A 15,263-nucleotide genomic window follows, 5' to 3' on the forward strand; every position below is an offset into this window, starting at 1 on the left:
TAGTTTTCCCCATCCTTCCCCCTTTAAAACAAATGTTAGCATACTTTGCTCTTTTCACTTAAAAATACATCCTAGAGTTCCTTTTGTTCTGGGTTTGTGTAATTTAGCCATGATGTGCAAATCATATCTGTTGGATAAATTACAATGTGCATTTGTAATTTTGATATATATTACTAAATTGTTCTCAATGGAGATTGTACAAATTTGCATTGCTTGCATCAATATATGAGAGTGATTCTTTCCCCCGCAGCTTTGCCAACAGAGTGGGCAATTAGATTTAAAAAATTTTTTATTCGACAGGTTAATGATGTCTCAGTGTAATCTATTATTAGTCTTATTTTTAGTATTATTGTTAGCATCTTTTAAAATGCTTAACAGCCATTTATTTATATTTTCTTTTTGGTGAACTCTTTCAATCCTTTGTCCATTTTTAAATTGTACTCTTGATTTTTTTTTATTGATTTGTAGGAACTTTTTATATATAAGGAATTATCCTTGTGTCTGGGATATGAGTTGCAAACACTTTCTCCCAGTTTATTGTTTGTCTTTTTCCTTTGCTTATGATAACTTTTGCCATGCAGAATTTTTAAAAATTAGTTAATTTTTTAATCAATGTTTTCTTCTCTGACTTCCAGGTTTTTATGTTATACACAGATTATCTACCATCTTGGTCACTGAAAGACAAATTCAATATTATTCTCTCTTTTTTTTTTAAATGTATGTATTTATTTATTTATGGCTGTGTTGGGTCTTCGTTTCTGTGCATGGGCTGTCTCCAGTTGTGGCAAGCGGGGGTCACTCTTCATCGCGGTGCGCAAGCCTCTCACTATCGCGGCCTCTGTCGTTGCGGAGCACAGGCTCCAGATGCGCAGGCTCAGTAATTGTGGCTCACGGGCACAGTTGCTCCGCGGCATGTGGGATCTCCCCAGACCAGGGCTCGAACCGTGTCCCCTGCATTGGCAGGCAGACTCCCAACCACTGCGCCACCAGGGAAGCCCAATATTATTCTCTTACAGTGACAACATTTGTACCTCCCATTTTTTTGGTCCACTAACTTGATTGCATTACCAATGAGAGTTTAAAGAATAAATATCATAAATATCAATCTGTTTCATGAACAGTATTCTCAAACAAAATATAAACGGCCCAGCATTTTAACAAAACATACCAAATATTTAGTTCCATGTACATAGTCCTTTTGGAAATGTTTACAAATTTCTATACCCAATAATAGAGTTTGAAAGGGTCTTACAATCTCTAACATTAGAAATTCACATTGTATTATGGTAGCAATTCATGAACTTTTATTTTTAAAACTATGCATACTAATTTTGTATTGTTTAAAGTACATGGTGCTAGTAGGTGCTAAATTTAAAATCTGACATAGAATTTGAATAGTTTGGAATGGGAGAAAAGAATACTTAAAAGACATTTTGTTAGCTTATTGGGTTTTTTCCTCTGGTAATACACTTGGCTACTCTTCTAGGGACTCAGTGAGGAAATGGTGGAATACTAATAAGAAACCTATTCAAACATCATTCTTATTCCACTGTATGCCTCTTAGAGTATTAAGAAATGATAGGTAATCTCTCGTATTTCAAACCTTTAACTTCAGGTGTTTTTTTTCTGTCACTTTTTGAAGCATGTTTTGAATTGAGATGCCAAAGGCAGCAGCATAGAAAACTTAAAGAAAGAAATAAAATGAAAGTTTTTTAACTCTTCAGACTGACCTTGTCCTGAACGAGCAAACCGGATAGAGTTAGTCCTCCTTATGTTAGGAATATTGTGATTTGAATACCCTATCCTTGAATGTGTTCTCATAGAATTCACATTCTAATTTTCGCTGTAAAAGCACTATTTGAAGATGCATTTGCAGGAAGCATTCAGTGACTCCTGTTCTTTTTCTAGGCATGTCATCCACTTTGGTAGTGCTTAAAATAAAGTACTCAGATAGAAGGTAAGTTGAAACAGACAACAAGCAATATAATACAAAATGTTATGAGTAAAGTGTGTTGCTCAGATCCTTCTAAAATACATTTCTCCCTTTATTTTGAAGGCCGCAGTATAGGCACCTTGGCTAATGGAATCAGTTTCTTCCTTTGATCATCAATAGGGTTATCGTTTCGGAAAACTAAGTCCCAGTTCAGATGACAGTTTTAGATGAGGCTGACATGAAAGAGAGAAGGCCTGTTTAATTATCAGCTCCCTGAAAAACATGTATTTTCTCTCTTTAAATTAATAATTCTTCAGATGAAACCATAAACAGGAGCTCGATCGGGTCTTGTGGGTTGGGTGGGGGAAAATTTATTTGATCCTTAACTTTTGCTCAGAGCAGTGAAGGGGATCTGGTTTTACGTGTCTGCCTTGCATACGGTTATAGCCTGCTGGCTCCAGGTGATCAATTTCGGTCAAATGAGAATGAGAAATAAATGTAACGAGATTGCATTTATTTAATCTCCTAAAGCTTGGTGAAAGCTTGCAAAGACAGGTAGTGAGTACCCTGGAAGATAGTAGATGCTCAATGAATGTTCACAATAATAGAATATAGTGGATAGATGAAGGGCAAGTATTGAGAATGTGCTAGGCTGGCTTCAGCAACTGCTTTCCATTTTTTAAAAATTTACTTATTTATTTTTGGCTGCGTTGGGTCTTCTTGCTGCACGCTGGCTTTCTCTAGTTGCGGCGAGCGGGGGCTACTCTTCATTGCAGTGTGTGTGCTTCTCATTGTGGTGGCTTCTCTTGTTGCGGAGCACGGGCTCTAGGTGCACGGGCTCAGCAGTTGTGGCTTGCGGGCTCTAGGCGCGGGGGCTCAGTAGTTGTGGCTCACGGGCTCTAGAGTGCAGGCTCAGTAGTTGTGGCACACGGGCTTAGTTGCACCGCAGCATGTGGGATCTTCCCGGACCAGGGCTCAAACCCGTGTCCCCTGCATTGGCAGTCGGATTCTTAACCACTGTGCCACCAGGGCAGCCCTGCTTTCCGTTTTCTATGTGTGTCTACCTACATTGGAAAAGGGTAAAAGGAATTATGGCAATTTACTAGACACATGCTGTCCAATAGGTAACCATTTGCCATATGTGGTTATTGAGCGCTTGAAATGTGGCTAGTCTGAACTCCTGAACTGAGATGTGCAGTAAGTGTAAAATACACAGTGGATTTTGAAGGTTTAGTATAAAAAAAGGAATGCAAAAAAAAAATCTCAATGATACTTATATTGATTATATGTTGAATAATAATATTTTTGATATATTGGGGTTAAGTGAAATACATTACTATTTCTCCTGTTTCCTCCTACTTTTTAAACGTGACTAGTAGAAAAATTTAAATGACTTATGTGGCTTGATTTATATTTTTATTAGACATCGTTGGTCTAGACTTTAGAGATAATCTAGGCAATGAAATATTTCTGCTTTTAAGGGGCAAACTGTTTGCAAGCTATATAAAAATATGACATTTACTCCTTACCTGGGCTGGCGGGAGTGGAGGGAAGAGGGAGGCCTGTTGGCTCTGGAATGCCTCTTCCTTCTACCCTAAGACTTACCCGAATTGATTCTCAAGATGGGGCTGGGCACCCTGGGGGCCTCCTTCACCCCACCGGGGAAGAAGGATGGGCCAGGCCAGAGCGCCAGCATCAGAGAGAAACGTGCCAGCTTTCTTCACCTCGCGATTTCCCCGAGGGTCTGGGTCGTAACTCTTAGAGGAATGTGAGGCCGGGACCCGAAAGGAACTTCTCCAGGACAAGCCCCGCGTGCACAGCCTGCCCCTTGCGCTGTGCTCAGGCCCCATAGCCCCCTTGGCGAGCCCAGCTGGGATTATCTGAGTGCGCTGGGATAAGGGGTTCTCCTTAACGGACAAGGGTGGCGACCGAGGAATCCCTGTCTCTGCCTCACTTCCGATCCCCCTGTTCCTGCCTCCGCACCCCCAGGGGCCTGCATTGGTGCGGACGGCGGGTCGCACTCTCTCAGCCACGGAGCTTGGTTTCCCAGCATCGTTGAAAGGGGAGAGGGAAGGAAAACTCCCGCAGTCCTGGAAGTCCTTCCACTTCCCAGAGCTGTCCAGCTTCCTCCCTCCGTCTCTCACTTCCTAGGTTCCCACTGGGGCGGAGGCGGAGGCTGGAGAGCCGGACTCCCGAGGGAAAGTCTCCCTCGGCAGTGCTGGGCTCTTGGGCAGGCGGGTTCTGGCATGAGCAGAAGTAGAGAAAGGGGAGCGTGGGCAGTCGGCCCCTCCTCCCGCGCGTCTTGGCCAGCGAGCAGGGCCTGGGGAGATAGCCTTAGCTTTGGGGGACAGCAGGGAATGTGAAATAAAAGTATATGAAATAAGGGGGAGGGTAAGGACTGAGCAGGCTGTCTACCCCGCCCCTTCCCTTCCCTCCTCGGGTCCCTCGAACACTCCGGGGGACGTGTAAGGATGAATTTTGAGAAAGGGTTTGTAGCGCCTTGGCTCCAAGGTAACTGCTACCCAAAGGCGTTTTTTACTGCCCCTGGTCCCAAGGGACATTCAGTAATCTTGTCATTTCTGTTTCTGAGACAGAAGTTAGTCCCTGCCCCCAGAGTGAAGCTAAAATCCCACCCCCAAGGCTGGGTGCAAATCTGTGCTCGGTCTGTGTAGGGATGGAGTGTAAGCGCGCGCCGGCTCGGGAAGGCTCTCTACAGAGGCTACTTCTGGTTGTAAACCCGCCACGCCCTCAATAGCCTCTAATCCTTTAGGGTCTTAGGAGACAGGATGCCTCGGTTTCCACTCACAGGAAAGAGTAAGCGCTCGCTGGCAGCAGGGTGGATGTGGGTAAAGTGTGGACAGTCCCCTCTTCACGAGTCTCCTGGGTCTTCCTTTGGTCCTGCGGGAGATGACTGGACCAGGACTAAAGACCAAGCAACGCCCCTGGAAGTCTTCTATGTTCCCTCTCCGTGGCCACCTGCTTTCCGGTCTTCAGTTCTTACAATTATAAACTTTAAAAAGATCACATTTCTCACTCCAGGACAAAGAGTTCTGACTTCGTTTAGAGGCTTACTTGCCAAGAGCTTATTTTAAAGTTATTTCCCCCTTCGTCCTCCTTCTTCTGGCTCTCCTCATCTGTTTACCATTTACCAGTTCATCCGTATGGAATACGACGCTCCCACTTCTTGGAGCTCTGTAGTTTGGGGCCTAATTGATTCTGGTAATTAATTTGTTCTACCTGCTAGATCAGATGGAAATCCTACCCGTGCGCCCAAGGATTAGCACTTGGCTTCCTAACACCTCCTCTAATTATCTAATAGCATGGGTTGTGAGGACTCAGTCTCTATTAAAACACTTTTACTATTAGCAGTGGTGATTGGAATTGTGATGATGACTAGATTTCAACAAATTAGAGCTTAAAAATGGGGAGATGGAAGAGAAGTGGCTTCTTTTAATTTCCCTGAGTTTAACATCAATAATTAGAGCAATTTTCGGAGATGCGAGCTGAAATTACCCCTGCTGTGCTGTAGATGATCACCTTAATTTTAGCAAATTGACTCCAGGGAAATAAATGTGACAGATTTGAAAAAGACAAACATTAGAAAACAAAAGATTGGGAGGGAGGAAAATGAAAAGAAAGGCTGCAAAAGGGAATGGGAAACAAAAACACAGTACAATTATTTGGGGGGGGGGCGCTAGGGCTGAAAAGGATAGTATAGCAGAAATAGCAGCCTATGTGAGCGGAATGAGGAGAAAGTAATGGAAATTTGAGAGGAGGTGGAGGCTGGCATTTAAGAGGTAGTTTTGGACATATTTACACAGATCAAATTAATTGACTAATGTAGGTATAACTTTCCTCACACCATCCTCTAAAACGGAGGTAAAGAATGTTATGATCATCATCAACGTTTTATTTATTTACCTCGACAATCCAGTCATCCCTCAGTCATCAACTTAAGGTGGGTCTAGCGGATATGGACTCTCTCCTCACTTCTCCTCTTCCCCCTGTGCTATCATTTCTCTAAAGTTTTAAAGCCCTGGCCCCAGTGCTGAAATAAGTGCTTTATTCCTGTTGCTTCGGGGCCCTTTAAATGCCTTCTGCTCTCTAAAGAGGAGTTTGTCCGAGGGTAGAGACTTTATCTCTTTCGTTTTCTTTAAAAAACGGCCGGGAGCTAGGCAGCTGCTGCCGTGGCGGGCAGAAACTGAGGTCGAGAAACCTGGTAGGAGCAAGGACCCGGTCCGCTCGGCTGCACTCTCCCCGGGCCTGGCCGGTCGTATTCAGCACCGCGGACAGCTCCCCGCCCCGCCCCGCGCCCACCGCACCCTCCCCTCTGCCTCTGGCAGCCTTGCCATTGGCTGTCCCGACTCCCCTCTCCAAGCTGCCAATTCTCCTACACTTAGACCCAACCTACCCAAGAGCTTATCTTCTTGCCTCTCCAGCGCCGGGGGTAGCCCAGGCCGAGGAGAGAGCATCAGGGATCCGAGCCTCGAGGGTGGTTGGCTCTCGACCAGGCGTGCTGAGACGCTGCCTGCTTCCTACTCGTCGTCCCCGGCCCCCGCCCTGTGGCAGGCGCTCGGTTCAAGATGAATCTCAACTTCACCTCCCCTCTACACCCGGCGTCATCTCAGAGGCCCACGTCCTTCTTCATCGAGGACATCCTGCTGCACAAGCCCAAGCCGCTAAGGGAGGTGGCCTCTGACCACTTCACCAGCTCTCTGGCCTCCCGGGTGCCTCTGCTAGACTATGGCTACCCCCTCATGCCCACACCCACCCTCCTGGCCCCTCACCCCCATCACCCTCTACATAAGGGAGACCACCACCACCCTTATTTCCTCACCACCGCGGGTAAGTAACAGGGGTCTCAAGGTATGGGGAGAGAGAGAGAGAGCACGTCTTCCAGCATAGACCCTAAGCCTGTGACGGATGAGAGGAAAGGCCAGAGCTGGCTGGGCCTGGCTTGGCTGGGCCTCCTTCCCTAAGTGACAGTGGAAGGTTGGGGATATGGCTGAGAACACAGGGAGCTCCCTTGAGGCCAATCCAGGGTCACTCCTCACTTTCTATAATGGAGGAGACGTGCCGAGCCAAGAGGTAGCTGCAGATTTGTCGATATTCTTGACGGGCAGTGTTCAGTTTCCTTTCTCTTGGTCTTCCTGGCCACTCTGGTCCATCTCTCGGTCCCCATCCCTACCTCTCCCACTCTGAGGGAGACCCCTGACTATCCCACCCCATGGAAAGGAACTCAACTTTCCAGCCCAGAAGCTCAAAAGGCTCCAGTGGGGCCAGCTTTCTCCTCCCAGGCGCTGAGCATTTGCAGGTAGACACTGCGGGGGTTTGGAAGTGAAGGAGGGTTTGGGGATATTCTGAGGACTGAAGGTTTGGGCTGGCCCGAATAAGGGAGAGAAGGTAAGGAAAAAAGAGGGAGAGACGCAGCTGCTCATTAACCCTCTTCACTCCCAACATCTAGCATTTAATTCACAATCTTGGGCTGCGCTGCCCTCCTTTGCCCCTGTTGCTGATATCTCTGGAGCCCAGAGCCAAAGTATTTTGATTTCCCAGGCACGGCAAAGAGCGGGGACCAGCCAAGTCTGGTTGGGACAGGGAGATGCGGGGAAATACCCAGGTTTCTTTTGTGCCTCTCTCTGAAAGGCCACATTCACGCTTTCTTTTCCGGCATCTTCATTCCAGACAGAATAGAATAATTCGTTGAGTCCAGATGCAGAGCGCAGCCGGAAAAACAACCCTAGTCGGGGTGGGGGCTGGACAGACGTGAGCCAGTTTGTGAAAGGTGGGCGCTGGAATCCACGACAACAGCTAAAGCGTTTGTGAAGCGGTAAAACCCAGACTTCGGGGCACTGGGTTGGAGGGGCAATTGTGAAGCCTGCGTCCAAGTCCGCCTCTCTGCTTTGGCTCCACCGCCGGCCAGAGACAGTCTCTTTTGCGCTGCACCCATGTTCCCGGCAAATAGTAGTGGCCAAAGCCAGAGATACCGGAACTACTAGTTTTCTGTTTTTGCTGTTCCCTCCCTGGGATCAGCCGATATTTACGTCTGCGGCGGTTGGTCCGCTTGGTACGTCTCAGACATGGTAAAGCTTGCGAAGGTCAGGAAAGACACGAGAAGTCTCCTGCGGCCCGGGAAAAGCGTTTCAATCCTTCTGCGTGGGGTTGGAGGGAAAGAATGAGAACTAGATGGGTCCCCAGCGCGACGCCGAGACTGATAGGAAACGTGCGAGGCGGCAATTCCCCTTCCGTTCTCGCTCAGGAGCTGCCCCGCACGTGAGAGTGTTGGCCTGTTCCCTTTGGCCGCAGGCGGGAGAGTGGAGGCGGCTCAGGGAAGAGAACGGTGTTTTTTAGTGAGGTTGGGAAGCCGGATCACATTCATGCTTCAGCCCCAGGACATCACTGGTTGTCGTCAGGGGTCTGGAGGATTGGGGGGAGGGGGGATGGTGAGGAGGAGGATAGCTGCTGGACCCTCCGACGTTTGCAAGAAAACTTCGGGAGGCGCAGCCGAGGACTCTCCGGAAGTTTCTCCAAGAAGACAGTATTTAAGGCCTCCGGATCTATTTTATAATTTTCTTTTCCGTTTTACTTACTGTTTATTGTGTGTGTGTGTAGACGGCCTTTCTGATAAAGATCTCCAAGCGCTATTCTTGCGATTTATTCCCCCTGCCCTGCGATTCCTGGGAGAAGCCCTGGAGAAGCCGTGGGGCGAGGCGGGGACCGGCGGGGGCACGAGGTGGAGCGGGTGCCGGGGACGAGGGTGGGGAGTGGAGCGGGGGTCGCCCGGGGAGGTCGGGCTCTGCCCACTTGACCGCTCTTCTCTCCGCAGGGGTGCCTGTCCCGGCGCTGTTCCCGCACCCCCAGCACCCCGAGCTGCCGGGGAAGCACTGCCGCCGCCGCAAAGCTCGCACGGTTTTCTCGGACTCGCAGCTCTCCGGCCTGGAGAAGAGATTCGAGATCCAGCGCTACCTGTCCACGCCCGAGCGGGTGGAGCTGGCCACGGCCCTCAGCCTGTCCGAGACGCAGGTGGGCCGGAGGAGGGGGAGGCCCCATCTCCGCTCGCTCCTCTCCCCCCGACTCCTAACGCCTCTGGACCGGCCGCGGAGTTCTTGCGTGCAACGACCCCGCTCCCCTTTATTCTAGGCTTCTCCGAAGACCCGTAGTAAAAGTACCGACACCTCCAATCTCTTGTCGACTCACCGAAGCAAAATCTCTCGAGCGGGTTCTGGACACGGAGGAAAAACCCCTCGAGTGATTCTGATGCTCACTCCCCGCTTGAGAACTAGCATTTCTGTGCCTCCCCACCCATTTCTGATCAGGGCAGTAACCCGGGTCACACGTAAATCGGTAAGAGATAAGAGGGTTCTTGACCCGAGAGAAGCCCACACAAGATTTTTTTTCTTCTTTAACCTCTCTCACAGCCGCGAGTCTTCATAGCCACCCCTCTCAGCACAGACACAGACAGACAGACAGACAGACAGACAGACACACACACACACACACACACACACACACACACACACTAATATAAGCCTCCTTTCTATTGCCCTGTCCTGAGTGGAAGGGCTGTTTTCATCTTCTACCAGATGCTCTTCACATGCAACCTCAAAATACCTCACTCCACTCCCTTTCCTATTCTCTGTACCTGGAAACCCAACTTGCTGTGAAATCATAGCCCTGCCAGGCCCCAGTGATTTTTCTCTCTGATGAGAAGCAGCAAGTCTGCTTCTCATCTTGCTGTCCAGCAGTCTTGCTGGACCCGGTATTTAGATGTCACAGTCAGAGGAACGTATTCTGAACAGAAAGGAAACTTATCCACGCAGCACTTACTATTAGAAATTCTAATTAATAGCACTATTAGTATTTACTAAACACACCCTTTTGAGCCTCATCGTTATTTCAGGACAAGTACTTCTGAGAGCTAGGATGTTTGATTCTCATTCAAGCTAAGACAATAACTTGTGAGCCACTCAGGTGTGACTTAACCCAAGGTTGGGACTGTCACAACTTCTGGATAATTCATCAGTGGATTGCGGTCTATTAAACTCCAGCAATCGCTTTTGTCTTAGCTCAGTAACCATGGGTCTGAAGGAATGACGTGATTTTCTTTGTTTCTCCCCGGAATCAGGTGAAAACGTGGTTCCAGAATCGGCGGATGAAGCATAAAAAGCAGCTGAGGAAAAGTCAAGACGAGCCCAAAGCACCTGATGGGCCCGAGAGCCCTGAGGGCAGCCCCCATGGCCCCAAGGCCGCACCCGCCGAGGCTCGGCTGGGCCTGCCCACGGGTCCCTTCGTGCTGACCGAGCCGGAGGACGAGGTGGACATTGGGGACGAGGGGGAGCTGGGCTCAGGGCCGCACGCGCTCTGAGCCGCCGGGCTGGGGAAGGCGGGGAGGACGCAGAGGGGCGGGCCACGGACATCGGCTCCGGGAAGATAAACACGACACACCTGTTAACCCTCCAACACCTGCGGGGCCTGCGCGGCGCGGCCTCCCGACCCCCTCCCCCGCCCGACCGCCAGCTCGCAGCGCCCGTGCGGGGGCGAGTGTGCGCCTGCTTGGCTCGTCCGCTCGCCCCGCGTCTTCGGCAGCGCAAACGGGAGCACGGGCTCTTGGCTCCCTAATTCGGTGGGGGACCTCTTCCCCGCCGCGACTGCAGACCCCTCGGCCCTCGCCCCTCAGCCACCTGTCCCCGCTCCGTTGGCCAGGCTCTCCACCGGACCCCTTGCCCTTCCTTGGGCAGACCGATGGGCTGCAGGTAAGGGACCGAGTGTCTGGGCCCTCCGCTCTGCGGGGATCCGGATCCGGACCTGATCCTTAACACATTCACTCCCGGACAGACTCGCGCGCCACCCGCCACTAACCTCCCACTCGCCCCCCCCATCTCTAACTAATACAAAGGCGGCTCCCTCCTTCTCAGGGCGGCGCTTCCATCCTCTAGCGTCACAGTTCCCCTCAAGAGCTCGTGGTTCTGCACCCAGGAACCCTTTTTGAGCTTGTGGTCCCCCAGGCACCCGCGTCTTTACTCTGGTTCCCTCTCCCTCCGCCCCCGTTCTGAGCGGCGCTCACGGGAGTCGAGACACTTGGGCAGAGCAAACCCACCGAGCAATTTTGCTTCCCGGCCTTGTTGCGCGCCTGTCCAGCAACTCTTCCATGTCCCACCGGTTACTGATATTTTAAAAGCGAGCGTTCCTCGGGTTGTGTGTGGAAGTGCTCATTCTCATCGCATTTTAGGGAACTCGGAGTTTTAGCAAAATGAAACCTAAAGGGGAATACGCATCCCCTTACAGGCGTGCACCTGTTTGGGGACCCTTGAGGGGCGGCAGGAGTCCTATTGGCTCTGCGCGTTGCCCCCTCCCTTTCCCCCTGGGAGGTCTCCTGTTCTTTTCCCGGGTTTGCACTCTCTTTAGATAATAAAGGGCTCGCCGGGCAAAACTGGGAACAGACACGAGTTTCCGGGAATCGTTTGTTACCGCGACCTCCTACGCGCACGCTCCCTCCCCTCCGCCCTGGGCAGTTTCCTGTCCCCCGCAGGAATGAGCAGGGCTAGTAACTTTTCCTTAACAGATTCCCGTCTCCCCGTCGCCGATTTTTCTGTTTTTAATCGTTTAATAGTCTAGAGTTCCACCTACGTGAAAAAGGTTTCTGCAAATAGTATTTTTTGACTCTGAAGTGCTGAAAGGACAGAGATCTCTTGATATTAGGAGTGTGAAATTATGGTAATGAATTGTGTGACGACACTACATACCCAGTACACTTATCAAGTATAGCAGCCGTGCCAGAGGCGACCTCAGTTTCCCATCTTCCTTTCGCCCTGGTTGTGTATTCAGGTAACAGAGACCAGGAAGGCCAGAAAAGAGTGTCTGTGGCTAGGTAGAGGACTGACTCTTGGGTTCTAATGACTAATAGTAATTATGAAAATAACAGAGATGTGAGCTTGGGTTACATTTAATTACGCTTTTCCGTTCCTTATTTCTCTAATAAGAGGATGAATCCTAAAGATCCTTCTGGGTCAAAGTTCTATGATTCTATTAATGTAGCAGCAGATTTTTTTTTTTTTTTTTCCAGTAGGCTTGTTTGAGGAAACATTAACTTAAGCAAAGATAATCGTCAGAGTGAGAACTTTATCCAATCTGCACCATTTAGGAGGCAAAGCTATTGCTTTAAAAACACAAGCATTGTATATACTATTTGGGTTTGCCAAAGTGCTGTCAGTCAACAATCTGTGAGTCATGGCAAGGATTATTTTTCTCTTCATAGACAAGGAAATAGAGGCTTGGCGAGATGGAAGGATTTACCCATGAAATCAGGACTAGCTAAGAGCCAAAGCAGGACAGAAAATATCTCTTCTGACTCCTTGATCACTTCTTTGCCCAAAACACTTTGCTTTCTTCTGGTAACATGGTTGGCATTTTGCTTCTAACACTTTGTAAGGACCCCTCTTGTATTTATTTAGATTGTGTAGATGTGCTACGAAAGCAAGTCTAGGTTCAGATTTCTCCTCTCTCTCCCTGTTCAGATGATGACAGTACTGTTTTAAAGCAGGCGTTTTTGGCAAATGCTTTGTGAAAGACTTAGTTATATAAAGAAAGCAATTTGTGAATAAGAACGTTCCTAGTAACCTGGGAGAGAGGGTGGATACTGTTACGCAAGGGGAACATCTCAAATACGTCTAATCCCAGGAAGAACAACTACTAAAAGGGATTTTGGGGGAGAATCTTTGAAGTGAGTAGAAATACTATGTTTTGGGAGAAATGAAAACGGTTAAATTAGACGGTTAACACAAACCCCAAAGCACCAGGCATTTCTTTCTTTCTTCTCTTGTCTTCACAAGAAGATGGCAGGGCTTATTCTAGGTCTCAGAGTAGCAGACTAGCAACATTTTAAGACTCTCTGTCTTGAAAAGGCAGGTAAAGAGGAAACACTGTTAGCATAGGCACAGCTCTGCTTGATCAGAGGCAGGATGAATCCTGGGGCTCAGGGAATGGCTGTGTCTTTCATTTATGAGCATCAAACACAAAAAGATGCTCATTCTGCCTCGCCTTGTCTCCCTCTGTGGCTCTTCCTGAATAGATTAGTTAGGAAGGGAAGAGCTCAGATACACAGCGCCAGCCACACTGACGGTGGCATCATTTTCTCATCAGACAGTATTCCCTGAAATTGGCGGCCAACAACTCAATAGCAAAGTTCTCCTAGTTTTTCTTTTCTTTTCCCTTTCTTTCTTCCTTTCTTTCTTTCTTTCTTTTTTAATACACAGGGAGTTAGTGATGATAGTAGAGGATAAACACAATTTAGTCTCAATTTAATGTAACATGATAGCACTTTTTGGTTTCGGCCTTCAATACTGATCAAAGCCTCCATAGGCTGAAAAGATATTTTGTCTGAATTACCCAGGCTTTTGCCTCCACTCAGTTTCAATTGGTGGTGAAGATCTGCAAAACCATGTTCATTATGATGCATTAAAGTAAAGAAAGACATACATAGGTCTGATTCTGAAGGGGCAAAACCATCTTAAAATAGCCAAGGTGGACAAGTCATCCTACATGTAATCCCAAATGTAGTAACTAATTTGTTCGGTATTTGTTCTCAATGCTGTATCTGATGGACTTCATTTCATAGCGTCTCAGAGAGGGACTCGATAATATTTCTACTCACGTGACATAAGAACACAATAAATCGACAACATGTTATTCAGCCCAGTATTAGCTGATAGTGGCACTAAGAAACGATTAATTGGAATCCATGACACCACTTCAAAAGACAGAGAACTGGCTTTTGTCGATGGATTTGATAACTAGAGATAAAGAGGTGTGAAGGCACAGAGCAAGCAGAATGCTTTCTTCTGCTAAGAGAATCGTGCAATAAACAAACTTAGTTGAAGCAGTGACTCCCTGGTCGTCTTGAATGGGGCTCAGTGTGTGTGCAAAAATAATGCAATATTTTATATTTATGTTATATTCTTGGCAGCACATTTTAAAGAGGATATTGACAAACTAAAATTCATCCAGGAATGAATACAGGAACCTAGATAGTAAAAGGTATAGGAAACAGAGGAGTATGAGCGTTTCAGCTTGGAGAAGCAAGGCTTTAGAGAGGGTTGGGAGAGGAGATTGGCTGTGTTAGCTGTATTTCAATGGCTACAGAGCAATTACGTATCGGGAGGGTATGTCTAGTCTGTCCTGCTAGAGACGGCAGAACCAGAACCAACGGATGGTTCCAGGCAAGCAGATTTTGGAACAATATTTGAGCAATTTCTATAGGCCAGGTACTGTGTTGTCCATCAGTAGAACAGGCTAAGTCCACAAAACACTAAGCACTTTTCACTAGCAAAGTTTGATCAGAAGCTGGAAGGCAAAACATTTAAAATTATTTGTCATCTTACTAAGAATAAGATTTTACTTCATACACTCTAATTTAAATAAATAGACCAGGACTTCCCTGGTGGTGCAGTGGTTAAGGATCCACCTGCCAATGCAGGGAACACGGGTTCAAGCCGTGGTCCAGGAAGATCCCACATGCCACGGAGCAACTAAGCCCGTGCACCACAGCTACTGAGCCTGCACTCTAGAGCCCGTGAACCACAACTACTGATCCCACGTGCCACAACTACTGAAGCCCGCGCGCCTAGAGCCTGTGCTCCACAACAGGAGTAGCCACTGAAGTGAGAAGCCCGCGCACCACAACGAAGAGTGGTGCAACTGGAGAAAGCCTGCATGCAGCAATGAAGACCCAACGCAGACAAAAATAAATAAATAAATAAGATCCCACATGCCACGTGGCCCGGCCGCCCCCCATAAAAGATACCTAGAAATCAACAAAAATAAATTTAAATAAATAAATAGACCTATCACAATTAGAAGAGTTAACGGAAACAAGAAAAAGAAGAAAAGGATATTAACTTTAATTCATTAAAGAAGTCCCAAAACCTCATTCTAGAAAGTAAATGAAAACAAGGTGATATCCCACTGAGTTGAAGACAAAGTTATAGTCAGGAAGGAATTGTCAGTGTTAGAAGAGACATTTGACAAAAATCTAAGCCCTTCATTTTATAAACGAAGACATTAAGATCTAGATATAATGAATGTCTGGCCAATGTCAAATAGACAGTGGCAGGGACTTCCCTGGTGGCACAGTGGTTGAGAGTCCGCCTGCCGATGCAGGGGACGCCCGGTTCGTGCCACGGTCCAGGAGGATCCCACATGCCGCGGAGCGGCTGGGCCCATGAGCCATGGCCGCTGAGCCTGCGCGTCCGGAGCGCGTGCTCTGCAACGGGAGAGGCCACAACGGTGAGAGGCCCGCGTACCGCAAAAAAAAAAAAAAAGACAGTGGCAGAAT

The 15,263-nt window shown here is 48.1% G+C and overlaps 1 protein-coding gene across 1 annotated transcript; it reads left to right on the forward strand.

The window, feature by feature from the left end:
• The first annotated feature begins 3,466 nt into the window (after positions 1–3,466).
• Positions 3,467–11,362, forward strand: BSX (brain specific homeobox). The gene is made up of 3 exons (XM_019941739.3): positions 3,467–6,778; positions 8,760–8,956; positions 10,059–11,362. The coding sequence occupies exons 1-3, from the start codon at positions 6,517–6,519 to the stop codon at positions 10,296–10,298; spliced, it is 699 nt and encodes a 232-aa protein (XP_019797298.1). The 5' UTR covers positions 3,467–6,516; the 3' UTR covers positions 10,299–11,362.
• The last annotated feature ends 3,901 nt before the right edge of the window (positions 11,363–15,263 follow it).

This window comes from Tursiops truncatus, chromosome 8 (genome assembly GCF_011762595.2).
Source record: "Tursiops truncatus isolate mTurTru1 chromosome 8, mTurTru1.mat.Y, whole genome shotgun sequence".
NCBI classification, from domain to species: Eukaryota; Metazoa; Chordata; class Mammalia; order Artiodactyla; family Delphinidae; genus Tursiops; species Tursiops truncatus.